The 13,578-nt window shown below is 36.9% G+C and overlaps 1 protein-coding gene across 5 annotated transcripts in view; it reads right to left on the bottom strand.

The window, feature by feature from the left end:
* SMYD4 (SET and MYND domain containing 4) overlaps window positions 1–13,578 on the bottom strand; it is a 59,238-nt gene that overhangs the window by 37,966 nt on the left and 7,694 nt on the right. For all 5 annotated transcript variants that reach the window (XR_004311748.1, XR_004311747.1, XR_004311746.1 and 2 more), the window contains exons 3-5: window positions 9,106–9,250; window positions 5,578–5,667; window positions 3,166–4,327 (exon numbers count right to left, since the gene is read on the bottom strand). Coding sequence is in view for 1 of the 5 variants with exons in the window: in XM_006185055.3 (XP_006185117.1) it covers window positions 3,166–4,327; window positions 5,578–5,667; window positions 9,106–9,250 (1,397 nt within the window). In the remaining 4 variants the exon portion in view is untranslated. The remainder of the gene's footprint in view (window positions 1–3,165; window positions 4,328–5,577; window positions 5,668–9,105; window positions 9,251–13,578) is intronic.

The raw sequence follows: 13,578 nt of genomic DNA, 5'->3' as shown, positions 1-13,578 counted from the left end.
ATTTTTTCAATTTCTTCCACAATTACTGGAATTTTGAAATATTTTCTGCCCTCTGGAAAAATTTAGGCAATTTATATTTTTCTACAAAGTTGTCTACTTAGCATTTTCAAATTCAATAATCTAAAATCAAATTAAATATTTGCTATAAATTTTAAAGTACACTTATATTATTGGCTATATCACCTTCATTGTTCCCAATTTTGTGTTTTCCCTTAGATTTGCCAAATCTTTGTCTCTATCAGGAGTCTGTAAACTGTAGCCTGTGGGCCATATCCTGCCTGCTGCCTGTTTGTGTGCATATGTGGTCTAAGAATGTGTTTTACATTTTTAAGTAGTTGAAAAAATACGTACAGAATAATTCCCATGACATGAAAAATTATAAGAAGTTCAACTTTCAGTGTCTGCAATGAAGTTTTATTGGAGCCCAGCCAGGCTGATTCGTTTGTGTACTGTCTATGGCTGCTTTCATGCTGCAAGGGCAGCTGAGTAGTTGCAAAAAGAGACCACATAGCCTGCAAAGCCCCAAATATTTACTATCTGGCCCTTTGCAGAAAAAGTTGGCCACAAACCCTGGTCTACAGGACATAAGCTTGGGTGGCTATATCTCTGAATCCTGTATTTAATTATGTTATCTTGGTTTCTAGATCCTTATCTTTAATATATTTGATCAGAGTGGTATATTAGTTTCTCACAACTATGGAGTTTTTGCCAGTTTCTCCTTGTACACTTAACCGTTTTTGTTTTATAGACACACTCTATGTTTCTAAGAGCTAAGGCTGATGATATATTTCAGAAGAGTCTCCTTTACAAAAATAAAATGCCTTCTTTGTTTTACAAGATATCTTGAGTTTTACTTTTCATTTTAGTATTAATATCCTGATTTGCTTGTGATTCCTGACATGTCTTGCCCAAACACTTTGTGTTGTGTCACCTTTATAAACAGAATATAGTTGGATTTTAATCTTTTTGACCCATTCTGAAAGATACATTTAATAGAGTTTGGTAGCCCGTTTATATTTACCATTGGAGACTCACTTTTTATCATCTTTCTATCTTTGCTGTTTTTCAAAAAACCTCCCTAGAATGAAGGGAAAGGTATACAACCCATTTTAAATTTTCTAGAATAATGTTACCACTGTGTGAATAAGTGTTCTTAATTTTAAAACATATAGAAAAGTTCAAGGAAGAAAGTAGTAATCATCCATACTTCCACTTTCAGAATTCATAATTGTTAATTAAGATCTTGGTATTTTTGCTTATAGTTTATTTTTTTCTATGTATATATATTTAAAACATCATATAAGTTCAGAATAAATTATGCATAAAATATTAGAACCCCATAGATGAAGACAGAGTCTCCAATCCTCTTTCCATCATTCTAGGTGGCCAGTATTATGCTACGTATCTGTTTCTCTAGTCCTTTTTAGCCACGGAAAATACAGGTATTCCTAGCTGCACATGCTCTTACTATCTAAAAATTCCATCTTAACAACTTGTGAAAGATTTTACCCAAAACTCGCTGTGCAAATGAAAAACTGAATGTAATGCAATGTCATGTACAGAGAGCACAAGCATTTAGGCTAAGATTCTTTGACTGTAAGGGGGGAGGCCAGGAGAGGAAAGTGGATGGAAAACACTTCCGTCTGTCCCTATGGCTGTGCCATCCTGCCTCAGGGATTCAGTCTGGCTTAGTGGTCGCTACTAGTGTTTACCCAGACAGTAGTTCCCAGTTTTCAGAGCTGCTGACATTTGTATCTTTTTTGTATGCTCTACTAAGTATTTTAGAGGCAAGATACAATACAATTAAGAGTTGGTAACTTTCTGCCATATAATCTGGAAGCTCTGTGTACTATTTTTTATATTTAGAAAAACAGAACAAAATGAAAACAGTACTTTTTAAAATGCCAGTGAATGTACCCAAGGGAAAACAGTTCTGGAAAAACACTCAACAGATATATTTTAGAAGGTAGCAATGACTCAAAGCAGCAAAAGAAGGCAGACAAGGAAATGGAGACTAGCTTGCAGTGTGATTCTGCTGTCTCATGGGATGAGGCCAGTGCTATTTTTGGATGTTCCATGTGCTTCAGGATGGGGAAGAGAGTCTTGCCCCAAAACACCTATAATGAAATACTTATACACTAAATAACTTGGCAGCTGAATTAAAATTAAAGAGAAAAATATACAGGCAAAAGGTTGACAAAATTCTAGGTTACCTAACATCAGAAGAGCAAAAGAGCTAAGCATGTAAAGTTTAGTGAAGCCACATTTAATATTAATCTGTCTATAAGTCCCAGGGTTAGATACGACCTAATTCCTCCCCCCAATAGAATTAATTAGGAAATTGAGAGGAGTATAATGAACTGATTGGACTGAGACATATTATCTGCTAAAAGGAAGATCATACAATAGAAATACTGGAAACACCACTTCTTTTGTAATAATAGCATCTCTGCTGTCAGTACAGTTGTATTAGAGATGTCACTCATCATGCTGGGCACGTGGAACCTCCCCATCTACCTTAAGAGCCTCATCTATAGGGTCTGGTTCAGGAAAGCAGGGCTGGGCTGGGCTGTGTCTAGAGGTTGCCCCCTGCTTGCTGGCCACCTGACCAGGGGCCAGCCCAAATACAGGCTGGCCAACAGCTGATGGCAGCATTATGTGAAAAGCTGTGCGGGGCGATTCTTCTCTTGGAAATTTAAAACAGAAGAATGGAAAAAAAAAATCTGTCAATTGGAAAGAGAAGAGACAGAGTAGCTGTGTCATGGGGTGAGTTAAGATTCTGATACTTTAACCACAAACTCTGCTCCTTCTGCAGTCTTGTACATCCATTGTTTCCATTTTCCTTCACAATGAAAAATTAATAGGATAATAGGACTTTCAGATTTAAAGTACTTTTACAAACAAATAAATCACCTTCACAATTTTGTAAAGTCAGGTGAGATTAAACTACCCATTTTACAGATGAGAAAACTGAGGCACAGTGGGCTCAAATAATTTAAGGTCACATAGCTTCGCAATGGCATAATCATGAAAAGATAGCCGTGTTTTCCCATTAGGCCACTGATCTGTTTGAATGCTGCTGTTCTCCTTTACAGTTCTTTCTCCCCAAACATTAGCTACATCAAGGACAATACTGTAAGGCACAAAAAAGAGTTTCCCTCTTACCTGTCTGCTGTATGGTGGTTATTGCCTGAGCATTACACTGCAGCTGTAGCATGTGTCTCAGCATGGCCACTCCCCAAACACTCAACTCCGGACACAATGCAGGAGCCTCTACTGCTTTCAGCCTACATGATTTCGGAGCTGCTGTGAAGACCTGTAAACTGGCTGCTTCAAGCTGCCTGCACAGCGCAGAAACACTTAGAGCGCAGAGGAATTTGTGCTCTGGACTGTGGTTTTCAGTATGGGGTAAAAGGTGGAAGACAGCATTATAATTATTTTTATACTTCCCATTAATATCACATCCAGGAATTGGGGCCTCAACTGTTTTACCCTTTTTCTCACTCTCCCCTCCCAGGTCATAACTGAGCATTTGTACCAGGTTCTTGCTTTCAGGTAAACAGATGTCCCTGTTACTACTCTCACCACAAAGCTTCATGACTTTGCCAGCATCCTCAAATCTAGCTAAAAGAGTTGATCTCAGGGCAATGTGGCAAAAAACACCCAGTGTTAGAAGCAGTGCCCCCTGAGAACACTCTACACTATGGTAGAGGTCCCAGGCCTGCTGCATGCACTCCTGGCTGCAGTACTTGGCATAGCTGCATCCATCACAGGGAACTGTGGCCAAGGTGTGCTTCAAACATCGGTGACAGTAGAGGTCCCCAGTGGTAACTCTGGTGTCCCACTTGCTCTCTAGGCTATGATGTCGTGGTGGCATTTCTCCTGGGTTAAGGACACTTACAAAAGCACGCTCTTTCACTAGAAGCTCTCCTGGGAGGATATCTTTTGTGGCCACCAGATAGCGGCCTTTTAAAGGGTCTGTGCATAAGCTGACAGATGATGATGCACTGGAAATCTGTTCATTCTCTTGTCTTAGGTCTACATCCTCAAAGGCTTTGGTTAGAGCTGCTGGGAAGGCTTCTGTGAGATTCTCCTTTTCTTGTACCTTGATTTTCAGATGACAGAGGGTTCTCTGCAGAATCTGCAATTGGGAAGCTGCTAAGGTCGGTTTGGCAGCAAAGTTACTTTCAAGATCACTGATGGCCTGGCTTGCCTCGGGCAGTCTCCCCAGGGTCACCAGACACTCTGCCTTACGCAACAGCATCTTGGGTTGCAATCTTTCTGGATATCCATGCATCTGTGCTCTGTTGATGTCTTTAAGGCATGTCTGAAAGCAGAAAGGAAATCCCCAAATGACCCTTGGTCCCTACTCTTCAACATCCACTTGAAAGTCTTAACAAAAACCTACAGGTAAGTTAAGGATTATTAAAAACAATCATGTGTTTATTTCTTTAAGTCATATTCTACTGTGATCTTTTTATGAATGAATAGAAACACATGCTGAAGATACTATGTTTAACTGCCATTAAATATTCCTGATTCTAAGGACAAGAGTCTTACAGATAGAAGAATCATAGTACGGTGATTAAGAGGGCAGTTTTTGAGGCCAAAAAGACCTGCATTCCAGGACAGACTCTGTCTCTTGCAAGTAAATTAATTTCTCAGTGTCTTAGTTTTCTCATCTGAAAAACAGGGATAATAATACATCACAGGGTTGAAATAAAATGAAAGTAAGGTAATAGATCTAAAGTGTTAAAAAGAGTGCCTGGAAGACAGCATGTGCTCAATATATAGGAATCATTATTACAAGAAGGGAAAGAGAAGTATAACCAGCATAGGGAAGCTACAAAGGGCTAAATGATCCACAAAGTCTTCCCATCGCTGTCCCCTGGGCCATCACCCAGGCCTCTCTCGCTTAGGGCTTAGAGTCTTGCTCTTCCCTTTTTGTCCAAAGGGCGTTAAGTGTGAACTGGTGATTACTCAAATCGTCCTTAACTCCAGGGTATAGTTTAAATTTTTGTAGAATTCCAAAATGGATGTACCAAAATGGCATTTTAGAGTTTGTCCTTGGACTTCAATTGGGGGATGAGGAGAACGACATTCATCTAAAGCCCCCCCTAGTAGGTATCTCAGTGCAACTTTTACTTTCCCATTCAAAATGCATATTGAGGGGGAGCTGTATTATTGCAGGGATACTCTTGAACATGCTCATCTACTTATTTAAAAAAAAAAACAAACAAGTAAATACTTTGCAAACACTTGGGAGGGTTTAGTAACTAGTAACATTTCTCACAGCTGATCTTGACACTGAGCTGACCCGCAGGGCACAGTCCATGGCCCTGTGGAACGTGCCTGACTCTTTCTTGCCGACCAGCACTACCCCCAGCATCACCTGTGACAGCTGACATGAATCAGGAGAAAGACCAAGTTTGAGAGGACATCGATCTGCTTTCAATTCAACAAGCTGCAGCATGGCCCAATCTCAGTGTTCTAAGGGAGAAGCAGGGATGAAGGACTAGTCCTCCAGGGAACCCCCTGCAGATCTTCTCTAATCACACCAGGCATCCGGATACTCACTTCATACTGACCCAGGTGGAAGAGGGCTGCAGAGCGATTGGCGTAACACAGTGAAATGTCCTCAGTGTGGGGCCTTGAATGTGACACTCCCTGCAGAATAATGAACTGGTTAAAGGTATTCACGGAAACTAGCATCTTCAGAGTATTTCTTTTTTCAGGTAGTAGGGGCTCTGCCACTGAAGACTGTATGAAATCGGGGAAGTTACTGGATCTCTTTGTGCTTCATTTTTAAGGGCATTAGAGCAGGGCTGTGAAGATCAAGTGAGGAAATAAATATGCAAAGCACTTTGAAGACAGCAGCTTCAGACACAGCTTCAGCCACAAACAATACAAAGGTAAATGAAAACGGAGGCGCATAACCCTGCACGTAATAAAGTGTGAGTGGAACAAACAGAAATTCACAAAACAAGAAACACTAATGATATGGGGGAAAACATAGTTAATTCACAGGTAGTCAAATCCATGAAAATGAAACCATAAAAGGGCTACTTTTTCTACCACCAAATTGGCAAGAATTAATAATAATCAGAAAGATGGCATCTCAAATCACTGGAGAAAAGAAAGGGATATGTCAATAAAAGTATTGGGACAAGTAGCCACTGAATAAAAATAAAGCTGGTTGTTCATATATGATAAATCTCATTAGGATAAATTCCAAACGGATCAAAATCTTAATATAAAAGATGAAAGTATAAGAGCACTAGAAGAAACTATAGGAATAGTCTAAAGTGATGCTGGAGTAAGAAATACCTTTCTAATTATGACACAAAACCCAGAAGTCATAAAAGGTTAATAAATTTGACCGGCTAAAAATAAAAAAATTTCATTGCAGCAAAAACCAATAAAAGCAATATCAAAAGACAAACATTGAACTGGAAAAAATATGTGCAACTCCTGCTACAGGCAAAGGGCTCATTTCTTTACTTTATGAACAGTTCCTACTGATCAATAAGATGACAACCAATAATTCAGTAGGAAAATAAGCAAATGATATGAAAAATTCTAAAGGGAAATATAAATGGCTCTTAAACAGATGAAAAAATGCCCAACCTCATTCATAATCAGCAAAATGCAAATTAAAACTCTACTGAGACGTCATTTTTAACCTATCAGATTAGCAAAGGAAAATAAAATTGATGGCATGCTGAGTTGGCACAGGAGTGGGATAATGGGCATTCTCACACCTGTCTGTTGGTGGGAGTGTAAATTGGTCTCATGATTATGGAGGCAATGTAGCAGTATACACATCTTTTGATACATACATCTATAGCTCCACTGTCCCAGCAATTCCTTTTCTAGGAATTTATCCTACAGATATAATCTTTTATCCTATAGGTATGTGCAAAACATATATGCAAGGTTTCTCATCACAGAATTGTTTGAAACAGCAAAAACAGGAAACTTACATGTTGATCCAGAGGACACTAATTAATTACTATTATATCCATAAAATGGAATACCATGTACCTGTAAACAAAGAATGAGGAAGCCATCTATGTACTGACGTTAAGAATGATCTTAAGATGTTAAGTGGGAAAAATGCAGTGCTGAACAGTGTGTAGAGAACGTTATTTATGTAAAAACAGCATGCATGTGCAGGAGTGAGAGGTTATTTGTACTTGTTTATATATGCTGAAGCACCTCTGGAGAGATATCTTTAATAAAGTGCTAGCTTCTGGGGATGGGAAACCAGGTGGCTGAGGGACAGAGGAAGGAGACTGTACTGTATACTCTTACATCTTTTAAATCTGAACTACAGAAAGACATTTCCTATTCAAAAATAAATAGCTGAAATAATGATGATGATGATGATGATAATAACCGTAATAACCAGGATGGCTTAGGATATAGAGAAATGAACATACTCTGCTAGAAGGCATACAACTAGTTTTTTCCTGGAGAATGATTCAGTATCAAGTACCAAAGGCCTTTAAAAAAAAAATACATTCAATTGACTCAGCAATTGCCCTTCTAGGAATTTATCCTAAGGAAATTGTCAGGTGTACACAAATATTTACATAGAAAGGTACTCCTTGCAGCTTTATGATACCAAACAATCTGCCAGCATTAGGAGATGTTAAATCAAATAAAGTTCTCTGTAATGGAACACTAAGCCAGCTGTAAAAAATCATGTTTTAGTGGAAAATTTAACAACATGAGAAAATGGTCACAATAAATTGTTGAGGGAAAAAGGCAGGTTACAAAACAGTGAGTACAGCATTATCACAATTTTGTAAAAGAAAAATATTAACAGTGTTTACCATTGGTTATGGAATTTTTTTTTACTTGTTTATGCTTCTCTATATTTTCCAAGTAAACATATATTACATTTACAATCAGACAAAAACAACAAATATTATTTTAAAAAAGAAAGAAAATAGCAGCTATATAGAAAATTACTAAGTAACATAGTTACCAATATAGTAGCTTCATGAAATAGGAAGGCTCGTCTCCCTCCACATTCGGAGAAAAACCTTAATTTTTCCTCTGAATTCACTTTTTATTTTACTTATTTGCCTTGAACAACTTCCCCTGTGATCACATTTATTACACACATGCATAAAGTTGAAGAGATTAGCTCTGAAAAAGTACTATTAAGCCATTTATCAGTGATCATTACATCTAATAGATTTTAATTCTTCAGCAATCACGAATGCTTACATTATTCAGCTAAATACTTTGTTACAACTTTACAAAGCAGGACTTTTATAAATTATAGAAACTGCTGCTACAGATCAGACAGTTTTTGGAAAATTAATTTCAAACTTCAAGCACAGGTCTATTAAAGATGCAGGGTGGGGCAACACTCTTTAAATTCACACTCATTCTTTTAACACATAAGGTCACAGACGTGGTGCAAGGGGTTGATACATTTTTGCTTTAAATCCATATTTCTCTCTAAGAAATGATGGAAGGAAGTCCCTCAGGAATCTTGTTCCAATTCCAACTATGGAAGCAGGCCAGTAAGAGCAAGACATTGTTAAAAGCCACTATTCCTCCTCAAAATCTAGATCATTGATGGTTAGCGTAATAATTTTAAATATTTGTTGACAGCCTTCAAAGTGCAGTTCAAGAGGGCTGTAGCAGTTGAGCTTATTTCCTTCCTAATTTAATCTAAGTCATACTGGCTGTAAGCTATCGCTGTGGCAAAGCCCCAAATCCAGCTGTTCTCTGCATTGGGACTATCACACTAATAGCCTCATTAGTTATTCAGACAAAAATGGCATATAATTCAGTGAGAGCTGATAGACGTGGGTGAGTGAGGAAGGCCAAGGCGTCCAATAAGTCTACTGCTGCACCATGTCTGAAGGAGTATGGGAATATACTGGACGGAATCCAGGACGTATAATACAAACAATCCTTTGTTTCAGAATATGATCTACAGCAGAGTGCTGCCAGTTTTCTTTTTCAAACCCAATCCAAAATGAATTGACTACACGAGTCAGCAATAATGGCTCTATCCTTTGAAGAAATGTGCATTGCTAAATTGTTGAGATAGCCCCTCTTGCTGAGCTGGAGGTGTCTTACCTTAGAGTACAGCACTGTGGCTTCCAGATAATCCTTCTTCTGAAATTTTTTGTTTCCTTCTTCTCTGTAGAAAAGGGGAGCGTCAGGGTCCTTTCCTACAAGGTAATCTCCAGAAAGCCTTTTTAAAAATATCTCATCCTCAGGTCTTCATGGAGAAAGAAAGAACAAAACAAAACAGCACAAACTTGTTATTTCAAGGAAAGCTCCTAATCAATGCACCTGAAACAGGAAATGAGTGCCTACAAAACACTGGGACACGCGAGGCTGGATGTGTTGTGTAATGTGATGGGGGCAGTGGGTGGGAAATCTTGTGGTCTCAGAGACACAGGGACTAGAATTTCTATTTAGAGGACAGAATGCTAATTTTTAAATTATTTATAAATAAACCATTCCTTGGATAATGCATCATGCAGCAGCTTGGTGAGGGGAATGACACAATACATGGAGTGTCTGCACCAAGGCATACTGGCCACCTAAACTTTGTTGAAAATACCTGAGTGGATGGCTGACAGAGGGAGGGAGGTGTGCAGAGAGAGGAGGAGGAGGAGGGGTGGGGGAGGGAGGGGAGGAGGAGGAGGAGGGGTGGGGGAGGGAGGGGAGGAGGAGGAGGAAGAGGGTGAGGGAGACAGTGAAATGTTAACATTTGGGGAATCTGAAACAAGGGTATTACACAGTAATTATACTATTTTTGCAAGTGAATCTGAAACTACTTAAACCTGAAAAGTTTTTAAAAATAAGTATACAAGTGCTGTAATATATAAATACACAAACATCTACACATACTGGCAATAGACTCTTTTTCCAATAAGGAGAAATAGTATAGAACAACCTAGACTACACTCTTTGTGACTATAATGCAATGAAGCAAAATATGAATAGCAGGGAATCTAAAAATTCTCTTAAGCGACTCTTGGGTCAAAGGGGAAATCAAAAGTAAAACTGCAGTGTGTTTAGAAAAGTATTTTTCAAATTTTTATTTACAGAGATCTACAATTAGAAATACCTTTTACATTTTGATTCAGTATGATGTATCTGTGTCTGTATATATGGAAATTTCAGAAAACATTATTTATCTTTGCTCTGTATAAGTTAATATCAAATATGATTTTACTGATACTTAAATGCAATATAGAAAAAAATCTCAAAACAAAATAACACAAAAATAGAAATTAGGAAAGATTTTTTTAATTCAGAAGGTGTGCTTGCTTGTTCTAAATTTATCCCAGTCCAGAAAATATGAGGACAATAGCCCATGTATATCTGGTGCACCACAGAGCCTGTCCTTTGCTGTTTGTTTTTGTGTTGTTTTAAATTAGGTTAAACCTGAAAATGCTATTCAAACAAAAAGGCTGTGGTGAATGGTAATAATAGCAGAACTCTTCTTGTCTAACAATGGATATTCTTTAATCTTAATCCAAAATGATGATAAACTCAATGTTTTTGTAATTGTTCTTCAGTGCAATGAAGAACTAAGCTGCCATAATTCATAATTCCTTCTGGCACCAAGTTTAATGCAGCAATTAATTTAAACTTTTGACAAGCAGATGGATGTTCTATCTTTTTTTAGTATTTCAAATTTTCTTCTGGAATGTTACAATAAAAAATTTGAGAAAGTGAGGTGGAACAATTTTCCAATTAATTTTTTTATTGTGGTAAAATATTTAAAATGTCATTTTAACCATTTTTAAGTATATAGTTCTGTGGCATTAGGTATCGTCACAATTCCAGAACTTTTTCACCATCCCAAACTAGAACTCTGTACTCATCAAATGATAATCTTCCATTCCTCCCTATCCCCAGCTCCTGGTGATCTCTATTTTACTTTCTGTTTCCATGAATTTGTCTCTTCTAGCTACTTCATATAATAAGTGGAATCATACAATATTTGTCCTTAAGTCTGGCTTATTTCACTTAGCATAATGTTTCCAAGGTTCATTCATGTTGTAACATGTACCAGAATTTGTTCTTTTTCATAGCTGAATGACATTCCATTGTATGTATATACCAGTTTATCCATTCACCTGCCAATGGACATTTGGGGTGTTTTCTCTTTTGGCTGTTGTGAATAATATTGCTCTGAACATTGGTGTGCAAATACCCGTTGAAGTCCCATTTTCAAATCTTTTGGGTATAAACCCAGCAGTACGGTTGCTGGATTATATAGTAATTCTATTAATTTTCTGAGGAACTGCTGTACTGTTTGCCATAGTGGCTATGCCATTTTACATTCCCACCAACAGTGCACAAGGGCTCCAATTGCTCCACATCCACATGAAAACTTAACTATTTTTTTTTAATAATAGCCATGCTAATGAATATGAAGATAGTAAGGTATCTTATTGTAGTTTTATTTGCATTTCCCTAATGATTAGAGATGTTAAGAGTGTCTTTTCATGTGCTCATTTTATGTGCTTATCTTCTTTGGAGAAATGTCTATGCAAGTTCTTTGCCCATTTTTAAACTGGATTTTGTTGTTGTTGAGTCTTAGGAGTTGTTTATGAAGTCTGGATATTAATCTCTTAGCAGATATATGATTTGCAAATATTTTGACTCATTCTGTGTGTTGCCTATTTACTCTTTTGATATTGTCATTTGATGTACAAAATGTTTTACTTTTTATGAAGTCTGATTTGCCTATTTTTTTTTCTTTTGTGCCTGTGCCTTTGGTGTCATATCCAAGAAACGGAGGCGAAATCCAATGTCTTAAGCTTTTGGCTTATGTTTTAGGAGTTTTATAGTTTAGCTCTTAAGTTTAGGTCTTTGAGTTATTTTGAGTTAAGTTTTTGTATACAGTATAAGGTAAAGGTCCAACTTCATTCTCTGGCATGTGGATTCTAATTAGAAAGCAGATAGAAAGAACCAAATTCCTTCTTCTTCCAGCTGTGTCTTCTCTCTAGAGCTCTAGAGAGGTAAAACCTCTCATAAGGTTAACTGGAAAAGCAGACAGTCCCAGCCCCAGCAGAGAGGACAGAAGATTGGAGCTGAGAAACAACAGCTTAATAACTTGCACACGTTTACATATACAACTTTTTTCCTGAACCATTTGAAAATAAGTATAGTCATCATGGAAGTTCACCTCTAAATATTTCAGCAGGCCTCTGCTAAGAATAAGGACATTCTCCTATATCTCGATATCATAATATCATTATTATGCCTAAAAAATTAACATTAATTCAAATACCATTTAAAATTTCTCCATTATTCCTAGAATATATTTTTTTCTTTTTCTTGAGAAAGAGTAAGACAGAAGGTTGCTATTTTTCTTTATAATATTTTAAGTACTATTTGACTACTTACACTGTATACATATTATTCTGATAAAAATTTAAGTAAAAAAGGAAAATATTTCCACTTACTAAGGTACCGGGTCCACACAGTTCTACAGGATTTTTCTACAGCTTTAAAGAATCAAATAATCCCTATATTATATAAGCCATTTTAGAGCACAGAAAAAGATGAAAGCTCTCTAATTCACACCATGATGCTACCGTAACTCTGACACCAAGAGTTTACAAATAGAGCACAAAAAAGAACATGTAGGAACATAGACTTAAAAATCCTAAAAATAACATCAGCAAATTGAATCTAGCCATGTGTTAAAAGAATCATGGACAATAACCAGAGTTTATCTCCAAAATGGTTGAATTTCAGTAAATCTACTGATGTAAATCCTGCATTAACAGATTAAAGGAGAGAAAAAAAATGATCATTCCTCCCAAAATATATCAAAAAATTTAAGATAGAATATGTGGCAATTTCCTTAAACTGAAAAAAGGTATATACTATAAACCTATAGCAATGTTCTAAATTGCTGTTACTATTCAACATCACACTAGAGGTCTAACTAACACTATAATTAAAAAGTAAAATAAAAGGTACAAATATTGGAAAAGAGGATTACTGTTTGAAGATACACTTACTAAAAATTTTAGGTGATCTGGCATAAAAACAATGAAGTAATATAAAAGTACAGTTAGATGGCCTATTGTAAAATGATTTTAAAAACTCCTAGTTTATATTTATACCACCAATCATCAGTTAGAGAATGTAACTGGGAGAAAAAAGCCTTATTCACAAGAACAACAAAAACCTTATAACAAGTAAGAATAAATCTAAGAGGAAATGTGCAAGACCTATATAAAGAACATGATAAAACTTTACTTAAGGACATAAAAAGAAGCCCTAAACAAGTGGCAAGACATACCCTTTACTTGGATGAGGCAATTTAATATTGTAAAGATGTCAAGTCTCCCTAAGTGAATCTATAAATCCAACACAATCCCAATCAAAAACCCAATGACACTTTTTACTAAACTTGACAGTCAATTCTAAAGTTCACACGGGGAAAACGTATACAAAATAGCCAAGATATTTTTGAAAAAGAATGACTGTGTGTGTGGGGGGACTTGGTTTAACAGACAGCAAAGCCACATTTGTACTAGACTTCCCCACTTTCAAGTGCTCCTTCTCCCT

The sequence above is a fragment of the Camelus ferus genome, chromosome 16 (assembly GCF_009834535.1).
Source record: "Camelus ferus isolate YT-003-E chromosome 16, BCGSAC_Cfer_1.0, whole genome shotgun sequence".
Classification (NCBI taxonomy): domain Eukaryota; kingdom Metazoa; phylum Chordata; class Mammalia; order Artiodactyla; family Camelidae; genus Camelus; species Camelus ferus.
This window is presented reverse-complemented; position numbering and strand designations above follow the sequence as displayed.